General features: G+C 44.2%; 1 protein-coding gene across 6 annotated transcripts in view; it reads left to right on the plus strand.

Moving 5' to 3' along the window:
* Positions 1-24,215, plus strand: part of LOC145355536 (protein piccolo-like) — a 480,857-nt gene that overhangs the window by 11,551 nt on the left and 445,091 nt on the right. For all 6 annotated transcript variants that reach the window (XR_013889002.1, XM_080207784.1, XM_080207785.1 and 3 more), the window contains exon 2: positions 12,042-13,451. Coding sequence is in view for 5 of the 6 variants with exons in the window: in XM_080207784.1 (XP_080063910.1) it covers positions 12,042-13,451 (1,410 nt within the window). In the remaining variant the exon portion in view is untranslated. The remainder of the gene's footprint in view (positions 1-12,041; positions 13,452-24,215) is intronic.

Here is a 24,215-nt window from a genome sequence, read left to right on the forward strand (position 1 = left end):
AGTGGAGCTGAGTCCACAAAAAGATCAGCCATGGTCTTATTGAATGGCGGAGCAGGCTCGAGGGACCTGATGGCCGACTCCTGCTCCGAGTTCTTCTGTGCTTATTTTCTTATGTAAATCCGCAAGGCCTGATTGGAACTGTCCCAGGTTATTGACAGAGGCAAGAGAGGAGATTGCTGGGGCCCTGACGAAGATCTTTGTATCATCTGTAGCCATGGAGACATGCAGGAGGACTGGCAAGTAGCTAATGTTGTCCTCTGTTTAAGGAAGGAAATAGGGATAATCCATTAAATTATCGACCGGTGAACCTCATACCAGTGGTTAGGAAGCTATTGGAGAGCTAGATTCTTAGGGATAGGATTTACGTGTGTTTGGAAAAGCATGGCCTAATTATGGAAAGTCAGTGTGGTTTTGTGTGGGGCAGGTCATGTCTGACTAACTTGATTGATTTTTTTCGAGGAGGTGACAAAACTCGATAAGGGTAGGACAGTGGATATTGTCTACATGGATTTTAGTAAGGCTTTTGACAAGGTCACTCATGATATGTTCATTCAGAACATTAAGATGCATGGGATCCATGGTGACTTGGTTTGCCCATAGAAGTCAGAGAGTAATGGTGGAAGAGTGTTTTTTCTGGCTCGAGGTTGTGACTGGTGGTGACTGAAGTCACCAGGCCTGCGAGCCTCTCTGCCCCGACGCCTGGAATGGTTTGCTCCAGTGGGGTTTACAGTAGTTCCCCACTTGCAGGGAGCTGGTAGTCCGAACCCACTGGAGTGAAAGGGGAGCCATGGAGCCATCGAGGCCCACGAGAGTGTCGGGGGCTGGGAGGTGCCCACTGTGCATTGCCACATTGGCAGTGCCAGCCTGGCCCCCTGGCATTGACCTATTAGCAAAGTGGTAATGCCCTGGGGAACCTTGGCACTTCCCACTGGGCATTGGGCAGTGCCAAGGGATGGGGCATAATGAGGCAGGTCCTCTGTGGAGGGGTGATCAGCGGGATGGGATGTCCCTCTGCCACTCTGCAATTGTGATCGTAAGCAGAGGGAGGGAGGCCAATGATCGAGGCCGGGCATTGGGGTGCGTGGGGGGTGGATAGTCAGCCTACCGGGGGGGTCAGGACTCCTGGGAGGAGGGGTGGGGAGGGCTCTGATGGGGAGGCATCACACGATCCGTGCTTCTGATGTGGGGGGAGGGATCAGGAGATTGGGGCTACTGGGGAGGGGGGGGAAGGATGGGGAGATCAAGGCAGGCCAGGTGCAAGGGGTTCAAGGCTGTTTGGGGGGGACAGCGAACAGGCTGTGGAGGAGATGGAGGGGTCAGCAATGCGGGGTTCGCAGGCTGACCAGCGATCGGGAGGCTGGCAGTGTGGATTACTGCGAATGTGCCGATCTCAGCGCTGACAGGTTGGCCTAAGCGCAGTGGCTCGCTCAACGTTGTGCTGCCGGCTGCTCCAGCAGGAATAGGGCGTGCCCACTGGATTTTCATGAGATTTACGCCAGTGTTCTCTGCAGTGCTCAGAGTGTGCACAGCAAGAAGTCTCACAGCACCAGGTTAAAGTTCAACAAGAGAGATTGAATAGACTGGGCCTGTACTCGTTGGAGTTTAGAAGGCTGAGGGGGGATCTTATAGAGACTTACAAGATAATGAGGGGGCTAGATAGGGTAGAGGTAGAGAGATTCTTTCCACTTAGAAAGGAAACCAGAACTAGAGGGCATAGCCTCAAAATAAGGTTGGGGGGAGGGGGTCAGTTTAGAACAGAGTTGAGGGGGCACTTCTTCTCTCAGAGGGTGGTGAATCTCTGGAATTCTCTGCCCATTGAAGTGGTAGAGGCTACCTTGTTGAATATGTTTAAATGTGGGTATGCCGGTGTTGGACTGGCATAAACACAGTAAAAAGTCTGACAACACCAGGTTTTAGTCCAAATCGGTTGGACTAAAACCTGGTGTTGTCAGACTTTTTACTGTGAATATGTTTAAGTCATGGTAAGACAGATTTCTGATCGATAAGGGAATTAAGGTTTGTGGGGAGCAGGCGGGTAAGTGGAACTGATACACTTCAGATCAGCCATGATCTTATTGAATGGCGGGGCAGGCTCGAAGGGCTAGATGGCCTACTCCTGCTCCTATTTCTTATGTTCTTATGTTCTAACAGGTTTATTTGAAATCACGAGCTTTCCAAGCATTGCTGATGAAGGAGCAATGTTCCAAGGCTCATGATTTCAAATCAATCTGTTGGACTTTAACCTAGTGCTGCGTGACTTGTTACTGTGCCAAGCCCAGTCCAATGCCGGCATCTCTACTTCATGCTCAGAGTGTGGGAGGTTCACTCTGAAACTCCCGCTGAAAAAACTATTGCGGTTTACTCCAGTTTTTATGCGAATTCAACACTTAGATTTTTCTTTGGGACAATCAGCTCCATTATGTTCAATTATGGTTACAACATTACAGGAAGGATGTGGGGGTTTTGGAGATGGTGCAGAAGAGATTTACTTGAATGCTGCCTGGATTAGAGGGTCTGATGGTGGTGGAGACTGATACGATACGGGCATTTAAGGGACTTTCAGATAAATGGATGAATCTGCAAGCAATAGAGGGATATGGACCAAGGGCAGGCAGAAGGGATTAGATTATTTTGGCATCATGTTTGGCACAACATTGTGGGTTGAAAAGCCTGTTCCTGTGCTGTACTCTTCTATATTCTGTCTTCCATATTCTATGTTCTGTGAATGAGGGCAAATTGTATAAATGAAAGTGGAGATTAATTGTTCACGATTACTGATACCAATATTTTTCTATGAACCTGTATTAGAACGAAAGTGTGATCAAACATCAAATGGGATTAGTTGGCTTGGTCTGGGTCTAATAATGACCATGAAACCTCTGCTGATTGTTGTAAAAACCCATCTGATTCACTAATGTTCTTAGGGAAGGAAATCTGCTATCCTTACCTGGTCTGGCCTACATGTGACTCCAGAGCAACAGCAATGTGATTAACTACTAATTGTCCCTGCAAGAGCAATTAGGATGGGAAATAAATACTAACTCAGCCAGTGATGTCCACAGCCCATGGCAGAATAAAAAAAATCAACCATTCCTTTATAATTTTTTTTATATATATAGAACTTGACTGAAATTAATTGGATATATTTGAGTTTATGTAAATTTCAAAATTATTAATTAAATTAATTTGTGAATCATAGCTGCTATTTGGACACAATTTATATTATATCATGTAAAACATATACTAAACAAACAATAATTGTGTGTAATTAGATCCACATTAGTTGTGAGCAGAAGTATTTCCAGCAATTTTCACAGGAATTATTATTTTGAACAGCTTTATAAAAATTATGATGAGCTATTTGATGCTTTTTAAAAATCCATCAGTGGTATTTCAGTCCAGACTGCCAATGAGGAAGAACAGGCCCCCGGTTGCTCAAATATTTCAGTGAACTGAAGCAAATCCTAGTGAAATTTAACACAAGATAAAAGTAACCTGATCTGTCTTTATCTCAGCCAGAGAAGTATTTCTATTACACTATCAAAAACATGTTCTCAAAGTTGTGCTGACAGCTAATCCCATTTTATTGCAATCACTGAGCAGAATTTCCCCACTAAATAATCCAAAAATGGTTGACACAAAACCAACTTTGACTTTAACAGTTATTCTTTGTTTTACAAGGAAACAGTGAAAGGAAATGTAGGGGAAAAGTGCGTTGATGCTGAATTCTCCTACAATGTTAGACTAACATTTCACAAATCTGTGCACATGATTCCCCCACAGTTGAGGTAGACAGCAGCTGGAGGGATATACGCAGTAAAAGCCAGGACTTTCCTCGTGGGAAAATGTAATGATTCAAGGCCAAGAGATAAATATCAGCCAGGACGCTGGGGAGAACTCCAGGGCTGTGCACTGAAATCTTGTGCCCATTCATGCCAGCAGGATCTTATTGTCCATCCAATGCTGCATCACGTCACGTGTTTCCTGGCGACAGGGAATGTGTTCAATGGGAAACTCTGTTAACAATGGCAGGGCCATTAAATCTCACCGCCCGTGAGCCACCATGAAACACGCCATGGTGAGGGAGAAAAATCCCACCCGTAATATCAAAGAGTCACATAATACAGAAGAGGCCCCACAGCCCATCGAGTCCACACCAAGCAAACCACACTAATCCCGCTTCCCAGCACTTGACCCCGAACCTTGAAAGTTATCACATTTCAAGTACTCATCCACATATTTTTTAAAGATTGGGAGGTGCCTCTACCCAGATCCCACCATCCTCTAGGTGAAAACACCTTTCCTCAAATCCCCGCTAAACCTCCTGCCCCTCACCTTAAAATTATATCTGCCCGTTATAGACCGTTCAGCTCAGCTGCTTCCTATCTGCCCTGTCCATACCCTTCATAACCTTACCCGCCTCAATCAGCTCCCCCATCAGCCTTCTCTGCTCTAAAGAAAACAACGCAAGCCTATCCAACCTCTCTTCACAGCTCAAATGCTCCATCCCTGACAACACTCTTGTCAATCTCTTTTGTACCCTCTCCAGTGCTATCACATCCTTCCTACAGTGAGATGACCAGAACTGCACACAATTCTCCAGCTGTGGACTAACTAACACTCAACACAATCCCAACATTACCTCTGTTCTCTTATAATCTATGAAACGGCTGACAAAGGCAATTGTTCCCCACTACGCTGCCATGTCACCTTCATGGATCTGTGGACAAACAATCTCAGATCTCTCTGTTCCTCTGAGCTTCCTACTGACTTGCCATTCATTTAATATCCCCTTAGCCCGTTATTCCTTCCAAAGTGCATCGCCTCACACTTTCAGGATTAAATTTCATCTGCCACGGATCCGCCCATCTGATCAACCCGTCTTTACTTCCCTGCAACCATACTCTTTTTCAGCATTAATCACCCTTGTCATCCACAGACTTACTTATCATCCTCCAAATAGTCTCATCTATATTGTTCATATATGTCACAAACAATAAAAGACCTAGCACAGATCCCTGTGAATGTGCCATTGAACCCTGGCTTCCAGTTACACAAACAGCCTTCTCCCACCACTCTCCATCTCCTACCTCCCTGCTAATTTTGGATCCAACCTGTCAAGTTACCCTGGATTCCTTCTTTTATAAGTCTCTCAAGTGGGACCTTGTCAAGGGCTTTACTGAAATCCATGTAAGCTACATCAACTACACTACCCTCATCTACACTCCTGGTCACCTCTTTGAAAAATTCAATCCGATCTGTTAGGCATGACCTCCCTCTGATGAAGCCATGCTGACAATCCCTGATCCAGCTTTGCCTCTCCAAGTGATGACAGATTCTCTCCTTCAGAATTTTCTCCAGTAGTTTCCCAACCACAGACATCAGATTCACTGGTCTGTAGTTCCTGGTTTATTTCTGCCACCTTTACTTTGTTAGCCGCCCTCCAATCCCCTGACACATCCACCACGGCCAGAGTGGAATAACACTTTGGGTCACATACATAGGTCCTGCCTTGCCTCTCGCAGTAGTCTGGGATACAATTCATCCTGTTTTCTTCAAAATACTGTCATGGGATCTTTTATATTCACCTGAGAGAACCTCAGGCAGGACCTCAGTTTAGCATCCCCTCCAACAGTCCTGCACTCCCTCAGTACTGGACTGGAGTGCCAGCTTAGATTTGTACTCAAGTCTCTGGAGTGGGACTTGAATCTACGACATTGCAACTCTGAGGTGACTGCGTTGCCATGTTTTTTTTTAGGATCACTCATTACTGTGAAATAATTAATGATCTTCCAAACTTTTTCCAGCCAGAATGAGAAATAAACAGAAAGATGCCATTTTAGAGTTTCCTTGAAATTCATGATGCAATATCCCTTTCAGCAAAATTCTCATCTTTTAATCTCTTCAGAATTTGTAGAATCTCTGATTTCTGATTCAGCGGAATTGGATTTGTCAGGATTTAAGCTTTTAGACTCTTGAACTACCAGCATACACTTTAATTTAGAACTAGAATGAATAGAGGCTGCACTTGACTCTTAATTACTGTTCCAGTTTTGAAACCTCTCTGCATCTCTATCTCTCTCGCCTTTTACGGATGGTCTTTTTGTTATTTATCCTTTCATGAGATGTGGGCATTGTGGACAAGGCCAGCAATTGTTGCCCATCCCTGATTGCCCTTGAACTGGGGCAGTTAAGACGCAACCTGTTGTATCTTCTCCTTTTGTGACTTATGTTGAATGTTGTTTGGTGACACTGCTATGAAACACCTTGGGATGTTTTAGTACATTAAATATGCAACATAAAGACAAGTTGTTATTTCAATTAGTTCTTTTCAGCTGCATTTTGAGATGTAGCTTGAGAGTCCATGTGACGTATGTTCATCAGCTTTCAGTTTCTCTCTTTGCAAAGTAATTTGGTTTTATAATATTTTATAAGGCAATCAGAATGCTAATATATGGAAAGCCAAGAAAATCCTATGAGAATACTACCATTTGTAATTACAGGAGGGAAGTGCTGAACTATTCTGCATCTCTTAAGATCATTCTCACAAATACAGTGGCTGAAAATATAACTTTACTGAAACTCACAAATAGCCACAAATAATTAGGAAATAATTTGAAGGAGGAAAACATCTCTTCCATCTGCAAGAAGAAAAGCAAACCAAGAATTTTCTATTTTAAATTGTGTATTTGTCTGCACTCAGGCTTCCTAGTTTATCTGTGTATGTGTGAGTCTGACAGAGCATGGTGGTCATATATAATCCCTCTTTAGAGGCATTCCAGGATAGGATAACACAGATAAAGATAAAATACTGCAGATGCTGGAATCTGAACTAAAATGGAAAATACTGGGATAACTCAGCAGGTCTGACGGTATCTGTCGGGAGAGAATAGGGCCTCCTTTCTCTCTCCACAGTCTCTGTTCTCTCTCCATAGATGCTACCAGACCTGCTGAGTTTCCCCAACATTTTCTGTACGAAAACAAAGCTTCCTGAGAAAGTCTGTCATTCCAACAGTTTTGAAATTTGTTTTTGGAGTGGTGTGTAAACAATCATAAAACATCTCTTTTTGAAAGTTTTATTTCCCTGCTCACTTTGGTATATCCAGGATCCTGAGTGACCAGTTATAGTTTGCAGAAACTGAGAACAAGACCGCATTCCTCAGCCTTAACTTGTTGGCAGTCTGCTTTTAGATTAGAAAATGGTATTGTCCTTAGTCTTGTAGAAGTCCCAACATCCTTTCATCTTTCTTATTTCTTCATTTTCAAATTCTTTTTGAACATGAGAAAATAAAATTATTTAGTAACAGTTTGCTAAGTTTGCAGAGGATACAAAGATATGTAGAGGGACAGGTAGTACTGAGGAAGCAGGGGGGCTGCAGAAGGACTTGGACAGGTTCGGAGAGTGGACACAGAAGTGTCAGATGCAATACTATGTAGATAAGTGTGAGGTTATGCACTTTGGAAAGAGGAATGGGGGCATAGACTATTTTCTAAATGGGGAAATGCTTTGGGAATCAGAAACACAAAGGGACTTGGGAGTCATTGTTCAAGATTCTCTTAAGGTTAACGTCAGTTTCAATTGGTAGTTAGAAAGCCGAATGCAATGTTAGCGTTCACGTCGAGAGGGCTAGAATACAAGAGCAGGGATGTACTTCTGAGGCTGTATAAGGCTCTGGTCAGATCATCTGGAGTATTGTGAGCAGATTTTAGCTCCATATCTAAGGAAGGATGTGTTGGCTTTGGAAAGGGTCCAGAGGAGGTTCTCAAGAATGATCCCTGGAATGAAGAACTTGTTATATGAGGAATGGTTGAGGATTCTGCATCTGTACTCATGTGAGTTCAGAAGGATGAGGAGGGATCTTATTGAAACTTACAGGACACTGTGATGCCTGAATAGAATGGCCATGGAAAGGATGTTTCCACAGGTAGGAAAAAACTAGAACCAGAGGGCACAACCTCAGGCTAAAGGGACAATCCTTTAAAACAGAGATGAGAAGGAATTTCTTCAGCCAGAGAGTGGTGAATCTGTGGAACTCTTTGCCACAGAAGGCTATGGAGGCCGGGTCATTGACTTTCTTTAAGACAGAGATAGATAGGTTCTTGATTGATAAGGGGATCAGGGTTTTGGGGAAATGGCAGGAGAATGGGGATGAGAAAAATATCAGCTATGATTGAATGATGGAGCAGACTTGATGGGCCGAGTGGCCTAATTCTGCTCCTTTGTCTTGTGGTCTTATCCATTTGGGAGCAATGGTTTATTTATGTTTGTATACCTACAGGGAAGGTTTTTAAGCTCAATTTCATTGACCCTTGTTTAATTTCCTTTACTTGGGTTTCTAGTTTGGGAACAGGTAGTCAATATTATTTAGATATGGCAAAAGCTTCTAAGCAGTCTTGGTTAGTCATTTTATTTAGAACATAGAACAGTGCAGCATAGTACAGGCTCTTCTGCCCTCAATGTTGTGCCGAGCTATGTCTGAACTCAAGATCAAGCTATCCCAATCATTCTGGTGTGTTCCATGTGCCTATCCAATAACTGTTTGAAAATTCCTAAAGTGACCGACTCCACTGTCACAGCAGGCAGTGCATTCCACACCCCAACCACTCTCTGAGTAAAGAATCTACCTTAGACATCTCTCCTATATCCCCCACCAAGAACCTTATAGTTATAGAACATAGAACATAGAACACTACAGCACAAACAGGCCCTTCGGCCCACGAGTTGCGCCGATCACATCAACACCTACCAATCCATAGACCTATCTATAACATAAGAACATAAGAAATAGGAGCAGGAGTAGGCCATCTAGCCCTTCGAGCCTGCCCCGCCATTCCATAAGATCATGGCTGATCTGTTGTGGCTCAGTTCCACTTTCCCGCCCTCTCCCCATAACCCTTAATCCCCTCTCTTATCAAGAACCCATCAACCCGCTTCTTAAAAATATTTAGCGAGGCAGCCTCCACCACTTCAACGGGCAGAGAATTCCAGAGATTCACCACCCTTTGAGTGAAGAAGTTCCTCCTCAACTCCGTTCTAAACCGCCTCCCCTTTATCTTGAGGCTGTGCCCCCTAGTCCTACTGTCTTTTTTGAGCGGGAAGAGTCTCTCCACCTCTATCCTATCCATCCCATTCATCATCTTATACGTCTCAATGAGATCTCCCCTCATTCTTCTAAACTCTAACGAGTACAAGCCTAGTTTATTCAGCCTCTCCTCATAGCTCAATCCCCTCAACTCCGGTATCAGCCTAGTAAACCTCCTCTAACCCCCAATCCCAGTAAGTCCCAGAAGTCTTTTAAAAGACCCCAGCGAGTTTGCCCCCACCACCACTGACGGCAGCCGATTCCATTCACTCAGCACCCTCTGAGTGAAAAACTTACCCCTAACATCACTTCTGTACTTGCCTCCCCGCACCTTAAATCTGTGTCTCTCATAGCGACCATTTCAACCCGGGCAAATAGCCTCTGAGAATCCACCCTATCTATTCCTCTCAACGTTTTATAAACCTCTATCAGGTCGCCTCTCAACCTTCGTCTCTCCAGGGAGAAGAGTCCCAGCTCCCTCAACCTATCTTCATAAGGCATGCCTCCCAGTCCAGGCAACATCCTTGTAAATCTCCTCTGTACCCTTTCAATAGCTTCTACATCCTTCCTATAGTGAGGCGACCAGAACTGCGCACAGTACTCCAAGTGAGGCCTGACAAGGGTCTTATAAAGTTGCAGCATTACCTCCCGATTCCTAAACTCAATCCCTTGATTAATGAAGGCCAGTACACCATACGCCTTCTTGACCACATCCTCCACCTGCGAGGCCGATTTAAGAGTCCTGTGGACCCGGACCCCAAGATCCCTCTAGTAACTGATACATCCACCGAGGAAATAGTCTCTGAACATCCACTCTATCTCCCCACCACCTTATAAACCTCTAGTAAGTCATCTCTCATCGTCCTCCACCCTAAAGAGAAAAGCCCCAGCTCCCTCAACCTTTCCTCATAAGACCTACCCCCCAAACCAGGCAGCATCCTGGTAAATCTCCTCTGCACTCTCTCCGATGCTGCTTTATAGTGAGGCGACCAGAACTGCACAGAATATTCCAAATGTGGTCTCACCAAGATCCGGTATAGTTGCAGCATAACCCCACAACTCTTAAACCCAAACCCACTGTTAATAAACACTAACACACTATAAGCCTTCTTCACAGCTCTATCCATTTAGAACATAGAACATAGAAAAACTACAGCACAAACAGGCCCTTCAGCCCACAAGTTGCGCTGAACATATCCCTATCTACTAGGCTTACCTATAACCCTCTATCTTACAAAGTCCCATGTACTCATCCAAAAGTTTCTTAAAAGACCCTATCGAATCCGCCTCCACCACCGTTGCCGGCAGCTGATTCCACTCACCCACCACCCTCTGAGTGAAAAACTTACCCCTGACATCTCCTCTGTACCTACTCCCCAGCACCTTAAACCTGTGTCCTCTTGTGGCAGCCATTTCAGCCCTGGGAAAAAGCCTCTGAGAATCCACCCGATCAATACCTCTCAACATCTTATACACCTCTATTAGGTCACCTCTCATCCTTTGTTTCTCTAAGGAGAAAAGACCGAGCTCTCTCAACCTATCCTCGTAAGGCATGCTCCCCAATCCAGGCAACATTCTTGTAAACCCCCTCTGCACCCTCTCAATAGCTTCCACATCCTTCTTGTAATGAGACGACCAGAACTGAGCACAGTACTCCAAGTGGGGTCTGACCAGGGTCTTATAAAGCTGCAGCATTATCTCCCAACTTGAGAGGCAACCTTCAGAGGTCTGTGGATATGAACCTCAAGATCTCCCTGTTCCTTCACATTCCTCAGAACCCTGCCGTTGACCCTTTAATTCTCATTCAAATTTGTCCTACCAAAATGAATCACCTCACACTTATCAGGGTTAAGCTCCATCTACCACTTTTTGGCCCAACTCTGCATCTTATCAATGTCTCTTTGCAACCCACAAGAGCCCTCCAGCTCATCCACTACTCCACCAACCTTGGTGTCATCAGCAAATTTACTAACCCACCCCTTAGCCCCCTCTTCCAAGTCATTGATAAAAATCACAGAAGCAGAGGACCCAGCACTGATCCCTGTGATACACCGCTGGTAACTGGCCTCCAGTCTGAAAATTTTCCCTCCACCACCACCCTCTGTCTTCTATGAGACAGCCAGTTACTTATCCAATCAGCCAAATTTCCTTCTGTCCCACACCTCCTTACTTTCTTCATGAACCTACCATGGGGAACCTTATCAAACACCTTACTAAAATCCATGTACTCTACTTCTACCATCTGCTCTACCTTTGTCTACACACTTTGTTACTTCTTCAAAGAATTTAATCAAATTTGTGAGGCAAGATTATCCCGGATAAAGCTGCATCTTTCCAAATGGCCATAAATCCTATCTCTCAGGACCCTTTCCATTAACTTACCAACCACTGAAGTAAGATTAACTGGTGTATAATTACCAGGGTCATTCCTATTTCCTTTCTTGAATAGAGGAACAACATTTGCCACTCTCCAGTCCTCTGGCACTATACCTGTGGACAATGAAGACTCAAAAATCAAAGCTAAAGGCTCCACAATTTCATCTCTTGCCTCCCAAAGTATCCAAAGATGTATCCCGTCTGACCCAGGGGACTTATTGACCTTCAGGTTTCTCAAAATTGCTAATACATCTTCCATCAGAACATCTGCCTCCTCCATCCTATCAGCCTCAGGTCTTAACTAGGTGTAGGGCATAACTATAAGGTTCATGGTGGGAGATATCGGAGGGATGTTTGAGGTAGATTCTTTACTCAGAGTGATGGGAGTGTGGAATGCACTGCCTGCTGTTGAGAAATTCTTAATGAGGAAATAAAGTTGATTTTATTGAAATGATCAGTGTACATCTCAGCAAAACAAATAATGATGTATATTAATTTAAATAGTTGGTTAACTATTAACAGATCTCTCTCAATGTTGATAGTTTTTCATTGTTATTACGTTTTTATTCACATTATTTACAGGTCAAAGAATGGCTTTGTTTAAACTGTCAGATGCAGAGAGCCCTGGGCATGGACATGGCCTCAGCTCCTGGTTCCAAACCACAACCTCAGCGCAAGCAGCCTGGAGGAGCCCCCTCTGTCACGCAAACAGCCAAACAGGCTCCAGCTCAGCAGCCGGCTCAGAAAGCTGAACAAGCCAAGCCGTTATCACAAAGTGGATCCAGGAAGCTAACCAAGCAGCAATCAATGGCTGCCTCTCCCCCACTGAAGGCCAAGCAACCACCACATGGGCCTCAAGAACAGCAGGCAAGACAGCCAGCAGCCCAGAAACCAGAGCCAGGCAAACCATCTCAGCAGCCAGTGGATCTAAAGAACCAACAAGATCAGAACAAGCCCCCACAACCAGTCATTTCCACTACTCAAATACCAGAGAGTATACCCCCAGGAGCCCAGGTCCAGCCAGATGCTCAGCAAAAGGGCTCTGAACAAACTAAGAAAACAGAGCAAACAAAGCCAGCTACACAGACACAACAGCCGATTAAGAAAGAGGAGGTGTCTGATCCTACAACACAACCGCAGCTGCAAAAAAAGGGAGATAGTGGCCCAGCGACAGAGCCTGAACCTGGGTTAAAGAGTCAAAAACAGGATGCAGCTGAACAAAAGCAGCCAGCACAGCTACAGAAGCCAGTACCAGGAGAGAAGCCACCGCAGGGAAAGCAGCCTGTCAGTGGCACTGCTCCTGAGTTGATCAAGCAATCTGCTTTGAAAGTGGAACCCAAGACTGGCCACCCAAAGGAAGAGCAGGCAAAAGCAGCTCCGAAACCATCACAAATCCCACCAGACACTCAGAAAGCTCCAAAGCCTCCAGAACAGTCGAGACGTTTCAGCCTAAACTTGGGTGGCACTTCTCAACCGCCTCCATTTCAGCCATCAACTCCTCAAGAGACTGTCACTGGAAAACTCTTTGGATTTGGGGCATCTTTGTTTAGCCAAGCTTCAACGCTGATGTCATCAGGAACACAGCAACAAGGACCTGCTGCAAAGCCAGCTTCTGCTGTCCCTCCAACTGCAGCTCAGACAAGTTCCAAGGCGAGTGTTCAGCAATCTCCTAAACGTGACATTGGTAAAAGAGAAGGCAAACCTCCAGCAGCAGAAACAATCAAACAGAAAGCCGCTGTGCCAGCACAAGGCATGGCAGATACTGCAGCCATAAACAAAGGTCTGGTGAAAGAAACCAAACAAGGGGCAGAAATGGTCAAGAAGGTAACTAAACCTTTGGAAACTGAAGGTGCTGCTCCAACTACTTGTCCTCTTTGTAAAACTGCTCTGAATGTTGGCTCCAATGCCCCTCCGAACTTCAACACATGTACAGAATGCAAGGCTGTCGTATGTAATCTCTGTGGATTTAATCCAATGCCGCATTTAACGCAGGTAGGAAATTATTACATTTCTAAATAATAAAAATGATGTTATTTTTACGAATGAAAAGCTGTGAATTTGACATTTTAATTCACATTTTTGGATTTGTCATAACTATTTCTTTGATTACCGTTCTCACAGCGAGACAGCTTTAAGTTTATATTCAAAGTTTAGACCAGTTCCTCTTGCACTGTTTTGCATGATGCCCTTATCTTGGAACTTGTAAAATGTCTCTTTATGCTAATCATTTTTGCCCTTTTTGCGTGTCACTGTTGATGACATTAGTCGGTACTGTCTGATGCTACCACCACTGTACAACGTAATAACATCGAGATAATAAATAATAACAATTTAATAGATGCTGTATATCTCAGCACTATTCATTGCTGAGATATACAGCACAGAAACAGGCCCTTCAGCCCAACTTGTTGATGATAGCCATAATAATTGAAATTTATTATGATACTCAAAGCAGTTTATTGAAATTATATAATCAGAAGCTCAGGTGTCTAGGGGATGTAAGAGATTGGGCCTCGTGATTGGGGACTCTACAGTTAAAGGGATGGATAGGAGAGTTGGTAGTAAGGGTAGGGATTCAGGGCTGGTGTGTTGCCTACCAGGGGCTGGGGTCCGGGATGTGTCAGAGAGGATATTCAAGACTCTTAGGGGAGAGGGTGATCAACCCCAAGTTATAATTCATGTGGGGACACATGACATAGGGAGGCTAAGGGAAGGGGATATTAAGCAGAGTTTCATGGAGTTGGGATGGAAACTAAAGGCCAAGTCAAACAGAGTGGTTATCTCTGGACTCTTGCCTGTGCCACGGGATAGTTTAGAGAGGAATAGGGAGAGGGAAAGTTTGAACTTGTGGCTGAGGGGATGGTGCAGGAGGGAGGGGTTTAATTACTTGAGCAATTGGGGCTCATTCTGGGGAAGATGGGATCTCTATAAGAGTGATGGTATACATCTGAACCAGAGGGGAACAAATATCCTGGGGGGTAAATTTGTGAAGGCTATGCGGAGTGGTTTAAACTGATTCAGAGGGGGGGTGGGATCCTGGGTAGAGGGGGTGAAAGTGAGGGGGGCATAGAAGGGGATGGCATTGCACGGCATTGTGGGGGTGGGGCGGAGCGAGGTTTGAAATGTATATACTTTAACGCGAGGAGTATTCGCAATAAAGTGGATGAACTTGCAGCGTGGACCAGTACCTGGGACTTTGATGTTGTGGCCATTTCAGAGACGTGGATAGAGCAGGGTCAGGAATGGATGTTGCAGGTGCCGGGGTACAAGTGCTTTAGTCGGAGTAGAGAAGGAGGTAGAAGGGGGGGTGGAGTAGCATTATTGGTCAAGGACTATATCACAGTGTCAGAGAGGAAGTTTAATGAGGACTTGTCTGTTGAGGTAGTATGGGCAGAAATTAGAAATAGGAGAGGAGAGGTCACCCTGTTGGGAGTCTTTTATAGACCTCCAAAAAGTTCTAGAGAGGTTGAGGAAAGGATTGCAGAGACGATCCTGGTTAGGAGTGAAAGTAATAGGGTAATTGTTATGGGGGATTTTAACTTTACTAACATTGATTGGAATTGCTATAGCTCTAGCTCGTTAGAGGGGTCAGTTTTTGTTCAGAGTGTGCAGGAAGGTTTTTTGACTCAATATGTAGATAGGCCAACTAGAGGTGAGGCTATATTGGACTTGGTGCTGGGAAATGAGCCGGACCAGGTGCTAGACTTGGAAGTTGGTGTGCTTTTTGGTGATAGTGACCACAATTCGGTTACGTTCACCTTAGTGATGGAAAGGGATAGGCATGAACCTCGGGTCAGTAGTTTTAGCTGGGGAAAGGGTAATTATGAGGCCATTAGGAGAGAATTAGGAAGCATTGATTGGACTAGGAGATTACAGGGACTGGGAACGTCTGAAATGTGGAGTTTTTTCAAGGAGCAGCTACTGTGGGTCTGTGATAGGTATGTCCCTGTCAGGCAAGGAGGAATTGGTAGGGCTAGGGAACCGTGGTGCACAAAAAAAGTTGATTTGTTGGTTAGGAAGAAGAAGGAGGCTTATGTTCGGATGAGGCTTGAGGGCTCGGGTAGTGCAGTAGAAAGCTTTAGATTGGCTAGGAGGGAGTTGAAGAGGGAGTTAAGAAGGGCTAGAAGAGGGCATGAGATGACTTTGGCTGATATGATTAAGGAGAATCCTAAGGCGTTCTATAGGTATGTCAAGAACAGAAGGTTGGTTAGGGCAAGATTAGGGCCAGTTACAGACAGTAGGGGGAAGTTGTGTGTGGAACCGGAAGAGATTGGAGAGGCATTGAACCATTATTTCTCTTCGGTGTTCACGCAGGACGATATGAATGTAGCTGAGGTCACTGGGGTGAAGGGGTGTAAAATAGAAAGTATTGTAGTTGATACAGAGGATGTGTTGGATATTCTAGATGGGTTGAAAATAGATAAGTCCCCTGGTCCGGACGGGATTTACCCTAGGATTCTATGGGAGGCAAGAGAGGTGATTGCAGAGCCACTGGCTCTGATCTTCAGGTCGTCGTTGGTCTCTGGTATAGTACCGGAAGATTGGAGGACAGCGAATGTTGTCCCATTGTTTAAGAAGGGGAGCAGAGACTTCCCTGGGAATTACAGACCAGTGAGTCTTACTTCTGTAGTGGGCAAGGTTTTAGAAAGAATTATTAGGGATAGGATTTATAGTTATTTGGAGAGTAATGAATTGATTAGAGATAGTCAGCATGGTTTTGTAGCGGGAAGGTCGTGCCTTATTAACCTTATTGAGTTCTTTGAGAAGGTGACCAAAGAGGTGGATAGGGGTAAGGCAGTAGATGTGGTATATATGGATTTTAGTAAGGCGTTTGATAAGGTTCACCATGGTATGCTTCTGCAGAAAATGCAGATGTATGGGATTGGTGGTAATTTAGGTACTTGGATCAGGAATTGGTTAGCAGATAGGAGACAGAGGGTGGTGGTTGATGGTAATTATTCATCATGGAGTTCGGTTACGAGTGGTGTGCCTCAGGGATCTGTTTTGGGGCCACTGCTGTTTGTAATCTTTATTAATGATCTGGATGAGGGTATAGTTGGGTGGATTAGTAAGTTTGCTGATGACACCAAAGTCGGAGGTGTGGTAGATTGTGAGGAAGGGTGTCGAAGTTTGCAGGGTGACTTGGACAGGTTGCAGAGCTGGGCCGCGAGGTGGCGGATGGAGTTTAATGCGGAGAAGTGTGAGGTAATCCATTTCGGTAGGAATAACAGATGTGTTGAGTATAGGGCTAACGGGAGGACTTTGAATAGAGTGGAGGAGCAGGGGGATCTAGGTGTATGTGTACATAGATCCCTGAAAGTTGGGAATCAAGTAGATAAGGTTGTTAAGAAGGCGTACGGTGTCTTGGCGTTTATTGGTAGGGGGATTGAATTTAGGAGTCGCAGCGTCATGTTGCAACTGTACACAACTCTGGTGCGGCCGCACTTGGAGTACTGTGTGCAGTTCTGGTCCCCACATTACAGGAAGGATGTGGAGGCTTTGGAGAGGGTGCAGAGGAGGTTTACCAGGATGTTGCCTGGTATGCAGGGGAGGTCCTATGAGGAGAGACTGAGGGATTTGGGGTTGTTTTCACTGGAAAGAAGGCGGCTAAGAGGGGATCTTATAGAAACATATAAGATGATTAGAGGTTTAGATAGGGTGGATGGTGATAGCCTGTTTCCTCGGATGGAGAAATCTAGCACGAGGGGGCATGGCTTTAAATTAAGGGAGGGTAGTTATAGGACGGATGTCAGGGGCAGGTTCTTTACCCAGAGGGTGGTGAGGGACTGGAATGCCCTGCCTGCTGCAGTTGTAAATGCGCCTAGTTTGGGGGCGTTTAAGAGATTGGTGGATAGGTTTATGGACGAAAAGGGATTGGTTTAGATTAGTGGGTCAATGTTTTTTTTTTAAAAAATAAGACTGGTCGGCGCAACATTGTGGGCCGAAGGGCCTGTTCCGCGCTGTAATGTTCTATGTTCTATGTTCTAAGATTCATGTCCACTGACTGTAGATCATAAATTAATGAAAACACTGAAATTATGCAGAACATATTCTTAATTTTTCAGCAATGATTGGTGCATTTTAGAATTTTTTTTTCTGGTTGTATGATCATAATATCATTCAATGTTTCTTAATAATATTTGGTAAGTACAATATAAAACATCACATTCTTGGTAAGTGCGATATTAAACATTGCAAATTTCCTCGCAGCCTAGCATTTAAAAAAAACTTGTATGGCATGATCAAAATCTCCACTTGCAACTTGTTTGTCTTTGAGGCAATGAAACTTTTGAGAGCAATAATACTGATGAACATTTATTGAATGAAATGTGCTAAGGTTCTGTTTGTTATCATATTGCACGATGATATGTGACTACAAATATTATAATCAAACACCTTGGTAATGAAGTGAGGCCAAATCAGAGATTCATAGAATCATAAAATCCCTACAGTGCAGAAGGAGGCCATTCAGCCCATTGAGTCTGCGCTGACAACAGTCCCACCTAAATGAAAGCTAATTTGTGAGAAATTTGACCTGTTACCATGTTTCATCCCAGGGATCTGTTTGCACCCTTCTACCTTATGTTCTCATTAAGATAAGCCTCCCCAGTGCCAGCATTTTGAATTACCTGTCAGTTCCCAGGAATGTTATTTAGCATTCCATGGCTAGGATTTTCCGACCCCACTGGAGCCAGGCTTGTAAAATCCCGCCTGTGGCCAATGGAGAATTCCTCGCCCGCTCCGGAACATCCTCCAACAGAATGTTCCAGACACCAAGCTTCCCCCACACTTCTCCCTTAAACTTTCGCCCTCTCACCTTGAACCTGTGTCCCTTGTAACTGATACTTCCACCCTGGGAAAAAGCCTCTGACAATCCACCCTGTCTATGCCTTTTATAATTTTGTAGCCCTCTATCAGGTCTCCTCTCAGCCTCTATCTTGCCAGTGAAAACAATCCTAGTTTATTCATGGTCTCCTCAGAGCCAACACCCTCCAGATCAGGCAACATCCTGATGAACCTTCATCACACTCTCTCCAACACTTCACATCCTTTTGATAGTGTGGTGACCAGAACTGCACTCAATAGTCCCAATGCAGCCTAACTAATGCTTTATATAGCTGTGAATTGATTTCCCAAATCTTGTACTCAATGCCCCAGTTGTTGAAAGCAAGCATACCATTTGCCTTCTTAGTCACTTGATGACCTATGTTACCACTTTTAGGGAACTGTGGACCTGCACGCCCAGGCCCCTCTGTATGTTAATGTTCCTAACGGTTCTGCCATTTACAGTACAATTCACACCTAAATTTGATCCTCCAAAATACCACTTCGTACTTGTCCAGATTAAAATCCATTTGCCATTTCTATGCCCAAGTCTCCAATCTATTTATATCCTGTTGTATCCTCTGACAATCCTCAGTAGTATCAGCAACTCCACTAATCAGACCACCCACATTTTCCTGCAGATCATATATATATATGTATGTATATATACAAACAACAGAGGTCCCAGCACTGATCCCTGCAGAACACCACTAGCTACAGATCTCCATTCTGAAAACACCCTTCCACCGCTACTCTCTGTCTTCTATAACCAAGTCAGTTTTATATCCATTTAACCAAGTAATAATCTAAAGTTACTTGTTACGGTTTATGTGGATGTTGTAACTTCAGCATACCGTCAAGGAATTATCAAAATACGATTATTTTATTGCCCCTCAGCCTCCTATGCTCCAGAAAAGAAGTCCCAGTCTATCCAGCTTCTCCTTACAACTCATCAAGCACTGGTAGCATCCTAGTAAATCTCTTCTGCACTCATTCTAGTTTAATAATATCCTTTCTATAATAGGGTGACCAGAACTGTACCCAGTATTCTAAGTGTGGCCTTACCAATGTCTTGTACAACTTCAACAAGATGTCCTAACTCCTATATTCAATCTTCTGATCAATGAAACCAAGCATGCTGAATACCTTCTTCACCACTCTGTCCACTTGACTCCACTTTCAAGGAGCTATGAACCTGTATCTCTAGATCCCTTTGTTCCATAACTCTCCCCCAAACCCTACCATTAATTGAGTGAGTCCCAGCCTGGTTTAATCTACCAAAATGCATGACCTTGCATTTATCTAAATTAAACTCCATCTGCTAATCATCAGCCCACTGGCCCAATTGATCAAGATTCCTTTGCAGTCTGAGGTAACCTTCTTCACTATCCACTATGCCACCAATCTTTGTGCAAATTATTAATCATGTCTCCTATTTTCCCATCCAAATCATTAATACAAATGACAAATATCAGTGGACCCAGCACCGGTCCCTGAGGCACACCGCTGGTCACAGGCCTCCAGTTTGAAAAGCAACCCTTTATAATCACCCTCTGGCTTCTGTCTAGAAGCCAATTTTGTATCCATTTAGATACCTCGCCCTGGATCCCGTGTAGTTTAACTTTATGTAACAACCTACCATGTGGTACCTTGTCAAAAGCCTTGCTGAAATCCATGTAGACAACATCAACTGCACTGCCCTCATCTACCTTCTTGGTTACCTCTTCAAAAAACTCAATCAAATTTGTGAGACATGATTTTCCACTCACGAAGCCATGCTGACTGCCCGCAATGAGTCTTAGGATCTACAGGCATTTAGAGACCCAATCTCTCAAAATACCTTCCAATAAACTAATCATCACAGGTGTGAGGCTCACTGGCCTGTAGTTCCCAGGTTTTTCCCTGCAGCCCTTTTTAAACAAAGGCACAACATTTGCCACTCTCCAATCTTCAGGCACCTCACCTGTGACTAATGATGATTCAAATATATCTGCTAGGGAACCTGTAATTTCCTCCCTCTCTAGTTGGGCCATCCACAGACTGAATGAGAAATTCCTCCTGAATACACTCAACAAATTTCTCTCCATCCAACCCTCTAATACTCTGGCTGTCCCAGTCAATGTTGGGAAAGTTAAAATCTCCAACTATTACCACTCTATTTTTCTTGGAGCTATCTGTAATCACCTTACATACTTGCTTCTCTTGTCTTGAAGGAATTTTACCATTTATTAGAAAAGATTATTCTGCTACATTCACACTTCCTTTTCATGGCTCACAAACACCAGAACCACTCTCCCAGTGCTCCCTGTAACTGTATTCACACCTCCAAAATCTTTACCCCTCTCCAATCCATTTGTACTTCTCCCCATTGCAACATCAGCCCCTCTCTAGTGCTTCTGTGACCTCCATCCCACTCTGAGACATTTACACCCTTCCCCAGGATTCTTGTATCCTGCATTTTCCACTCCCAAGATTTATGAGAATAAAATTTAACAGAGAAAAAAAAATCAAAGCTCAAGATTTTCTGAATTACCCAAAACAATCACCATAATCCTACAGAGTCAAGGAATTGGAGATTGAATAAGATCCCACAGGAAAGGACTAGTTTCAAAGCTAATCGCATATAATCTGATAACAGCACAGATTAAATATTTTCTCCAAAATCCCTAAGCCTACTTATAAGGGAGTTTCTGTGGTATTTAAAGATTTAATATTTTTCCTCCAGTGGTCTCACTGAGTCTTCAGGGTTCGGATTGTTCTATAAAGACATTCCTTCTTTTAGGATTTGCTGCCCATTTTTTTTGCTTCCCCATTGGTTCCTGTTGAGCAAACGTAACCTGGGTCACAGATTCTCTGAGCACGTTTGAAGGATTCTTGCCGATCTGCTTTCCTCACATCATCACAGTTCCTGTGTTCATTGGAACAAACCTTTCCCTATTTCATTTATAAATGTTTAAACTTGTCTTTTAACTGAGATTAAAAGTATGTTTAAAACCCAACTCGTCTTCTGCACGTGGATGCTTTTTATTAAACAAATCCAGCAAATGCGTAATTATCCACAGATTTATGTTTATAATATTGAAAACAACTGACTAAGTAACAATAATTTATAGACTGGCCTCACAGAATGGGAAACAAAGAAATGGCTGAGACTTTAAATAAGTTTTTTGTGTTGGTCTTCACAGTGGAGGACACAAATAACTTACCAAATATTAAAGATAGAGGGTTGTAGGAGATGAGATCCTTAATACAATTACTGTTACTAGAGAGGTAGTGCTTGGTAGACTAACGGGACTGAAGGTAGAAAAGTCCCCGGGACGGGATGGAATGCATCCCAGGGTTCTGAAAGAAGTAATAGCAGATGTGTCAAAATTCGCTGGACCCTGGGGAAATGCCGGCGGATTGGGAAACAGCTACTGTTACGCTGCTGTTTAAAAAAGGTAGTAGACAAAAGGCGTGTAACTACAGGCCAGTTAGCTTAACGTCTGTAGTTGAGAAAATGCTAGAATCCATCATAAAAGAAGAAATAGCGGGACACCTAGAAAAGAATGGTTCGATCAATCAGATGCAGCATGGATTCATGAAGGGGAAGTCGTGTTTGACGAATTTACTGGAATTCTATGGGGTTGTGACCAGTGCGGTAGGCAGAGGGGAACCAGTGGATGTGGTGTTTTCAGGTTTCCAGGAGGCGTTCGATAAGGAGCCTCACAAAAGGTTGCTGCAGAAGGTTAGGGTACATGGAGTTGGGGGTAAAGTGTTAGCGTGGATTGAGGATTGGTTGTCGAACAGGAAGCAGAGAGTTGGAATAGTTGGGTGCTTTTCTGGTTGGCAGTTGATGACCAGTGGCGTGCCGCAGGGATCAGTGCTGGGGTCTTTACTGTTTATCATTTACATAGACAATCTGGAGGAAGGGGCTGAGTGCAGGGTAACAAAGTTTGCTGATGACACGAAGAAGAATGGAAAAGCAAATTGCGTGGAGCACGCGGAAAGTCTGCAGAGAGATTTGGATTGGCTGAGTGAGTGAGCGAGGACCTGGCAGATGGAGTATAATATTGGCAAATGTGAGGTTATCCACTTTGGAAGAAATAATAGTAGGATGGAATATTATTTGAATGGTGAAAAGTTGCAGCATGCTACGGTGCAGAGGGACCTGGGGGTCCTTGTGCATGAATCGCAAAAACCCAGTCTGCAGGTGCAGCAGGTGATCAAGAAGGTGAATGGGATGTTGGCCTTTATAGCGAGGGGGATAGAATATAAAAGTAGGGAGGTCTTGCTGCAACTGTACAGGGTACTGGTGAAGCTGTAAATGGAGTACCGTGTACAATTTTGGTCCCCTTATTTGTGAAAGTATATATTGGCCTTGGAGGGAGTACAGAGAAGGTTCACCAGGTTGATTCCGGAGATGAGGGGATTAGCTTATGAGGAGAGATTGAGTAGATTGGGCCTGTACTTGTTGGAGTTTAGAAGGCTGAGGGGGGATCTTATCGAGACTTATATAATAATGAAGGGACTAGATAGGGTAGAGGTAGAGAGATACTTTCCACTTAGAAAGGAAACCAGAACTAGAGGGCACAGCCTCAAAATAAGAGAGCGGGGATGGGGTGAGTTTAGAACAGAGTTGAGGAGGAACTTCTTTTCTCAGAGGGTAGTGAATCTCTGGAATTCTCTGCCTATTGAAGCGGTGGAGGCTACCTCATTGAATATGTTTAAGTCACAGGTAGATAGATTCCTGATTGATAAGGGAATTAAGGGTTATGGGGAGAGGGTGGGAAAGTGGAACTGATCCACTTCAGATCAGCCATGATCTTATTGAATGGTGGGGCAGGCCCAAAGGGCTAGATAGCCTACTCCTGCTCCTATTTCTTATGTTCTTATGAGACCCAGGTTCAATTCTGGTTTTGGATGACTGTGTGGAGTTTGCAAATTCTCCCCATGTCTTCATGGGTTTCCTCCAGGTGCTCTGGTTTCCTGCTAAACTCCAAAGATGTGCAGGTTATGTTGATTGGACATGTTAAATTTCCCTTTCATGTCAGGGGGGTTAGCAGGGTAAATAGGGGGGTCAATGGAGATATGGTCTGGATGGGATTGTTATCGGTGCAGACTTGATGGGCCGAACTTCCTGCTCCTGCACTGTAGGGATTCTATGATTTGAGTAGAAAATCAATAATTGGATAGTACATTAATGATGAAAATGGAAATATATGCAAAATTCACTAAGGAGAGGGGCCATGTTTTTGAGGATAAGAGTGTGATACAGGCTGATAGGATGGAGGAGGTAGATATTCTGAGGAAAGAAGTATTAACAATTTTGAAAAACCTGAGGGTTGGTAAATTTCCTGGGCCAGTTGGGATACATCCTAGGATACCTTGGGCAGCAAGGGATGAGATTGCATAGCCTTTAGCTTTGATCTTTGGGTCCTCACTGTCCATGGGGATTGTGATGTGGAGATGCCGGCGTTGGACTGGGGTAAATACAGTAAGAAGTCTGACAACACCAGGTTTGGGCCCAACTGATTTATTTGATAGTAAACTCACGAGCTTTCGAGGTTCCCCTCTTTGTCAGGTGAAGGAAGAGTTCTTAGTTGGTTAGGCCGCATTTGGAATACTGCGTCCAGTTCTGGTCACCACACTACCTGAAGGACATGGAGGCTTTGGAGAGAGTGCAGAGAAGGTTTACCAGGATGTTGCCTGGTATGGAGGGTCTTAGCTATGAGGAGAGATTGGGTAAATTGGGGCTGTTCTCCCTGGAAAGACGGAGGATGAGGAGCGACCTAATAGAGGTGTATAAAATTATGAAGTGCATAGATAGGGTGAACAGTGGGAAACTTTTTCCCAGGTCAGAGGTGACGAACACGACGGGGGCAAGGATTAACACAGATGTCAGAAGGATGTATTTTACACAGAGGGTGGTGGAGGTCTGGAATGCGCTGC

This window comes from Carcharhinus amblyrhynchos, chromosome 19 (genome assembly GCF_965287045.1).
Source record: "Carcharhinus amblyrhynchos chromosome 19, sCarAmb.v2.hapA, whole genome shotgun sequence".
NCBI classification, from domain to species: Eukaryota; Metazoa; Chordata; class Chondrichthyes; order Carcharhiniformes; family Carcharhinidae; genus Carcharhinus; species Carcharhinus amblyrhynchos.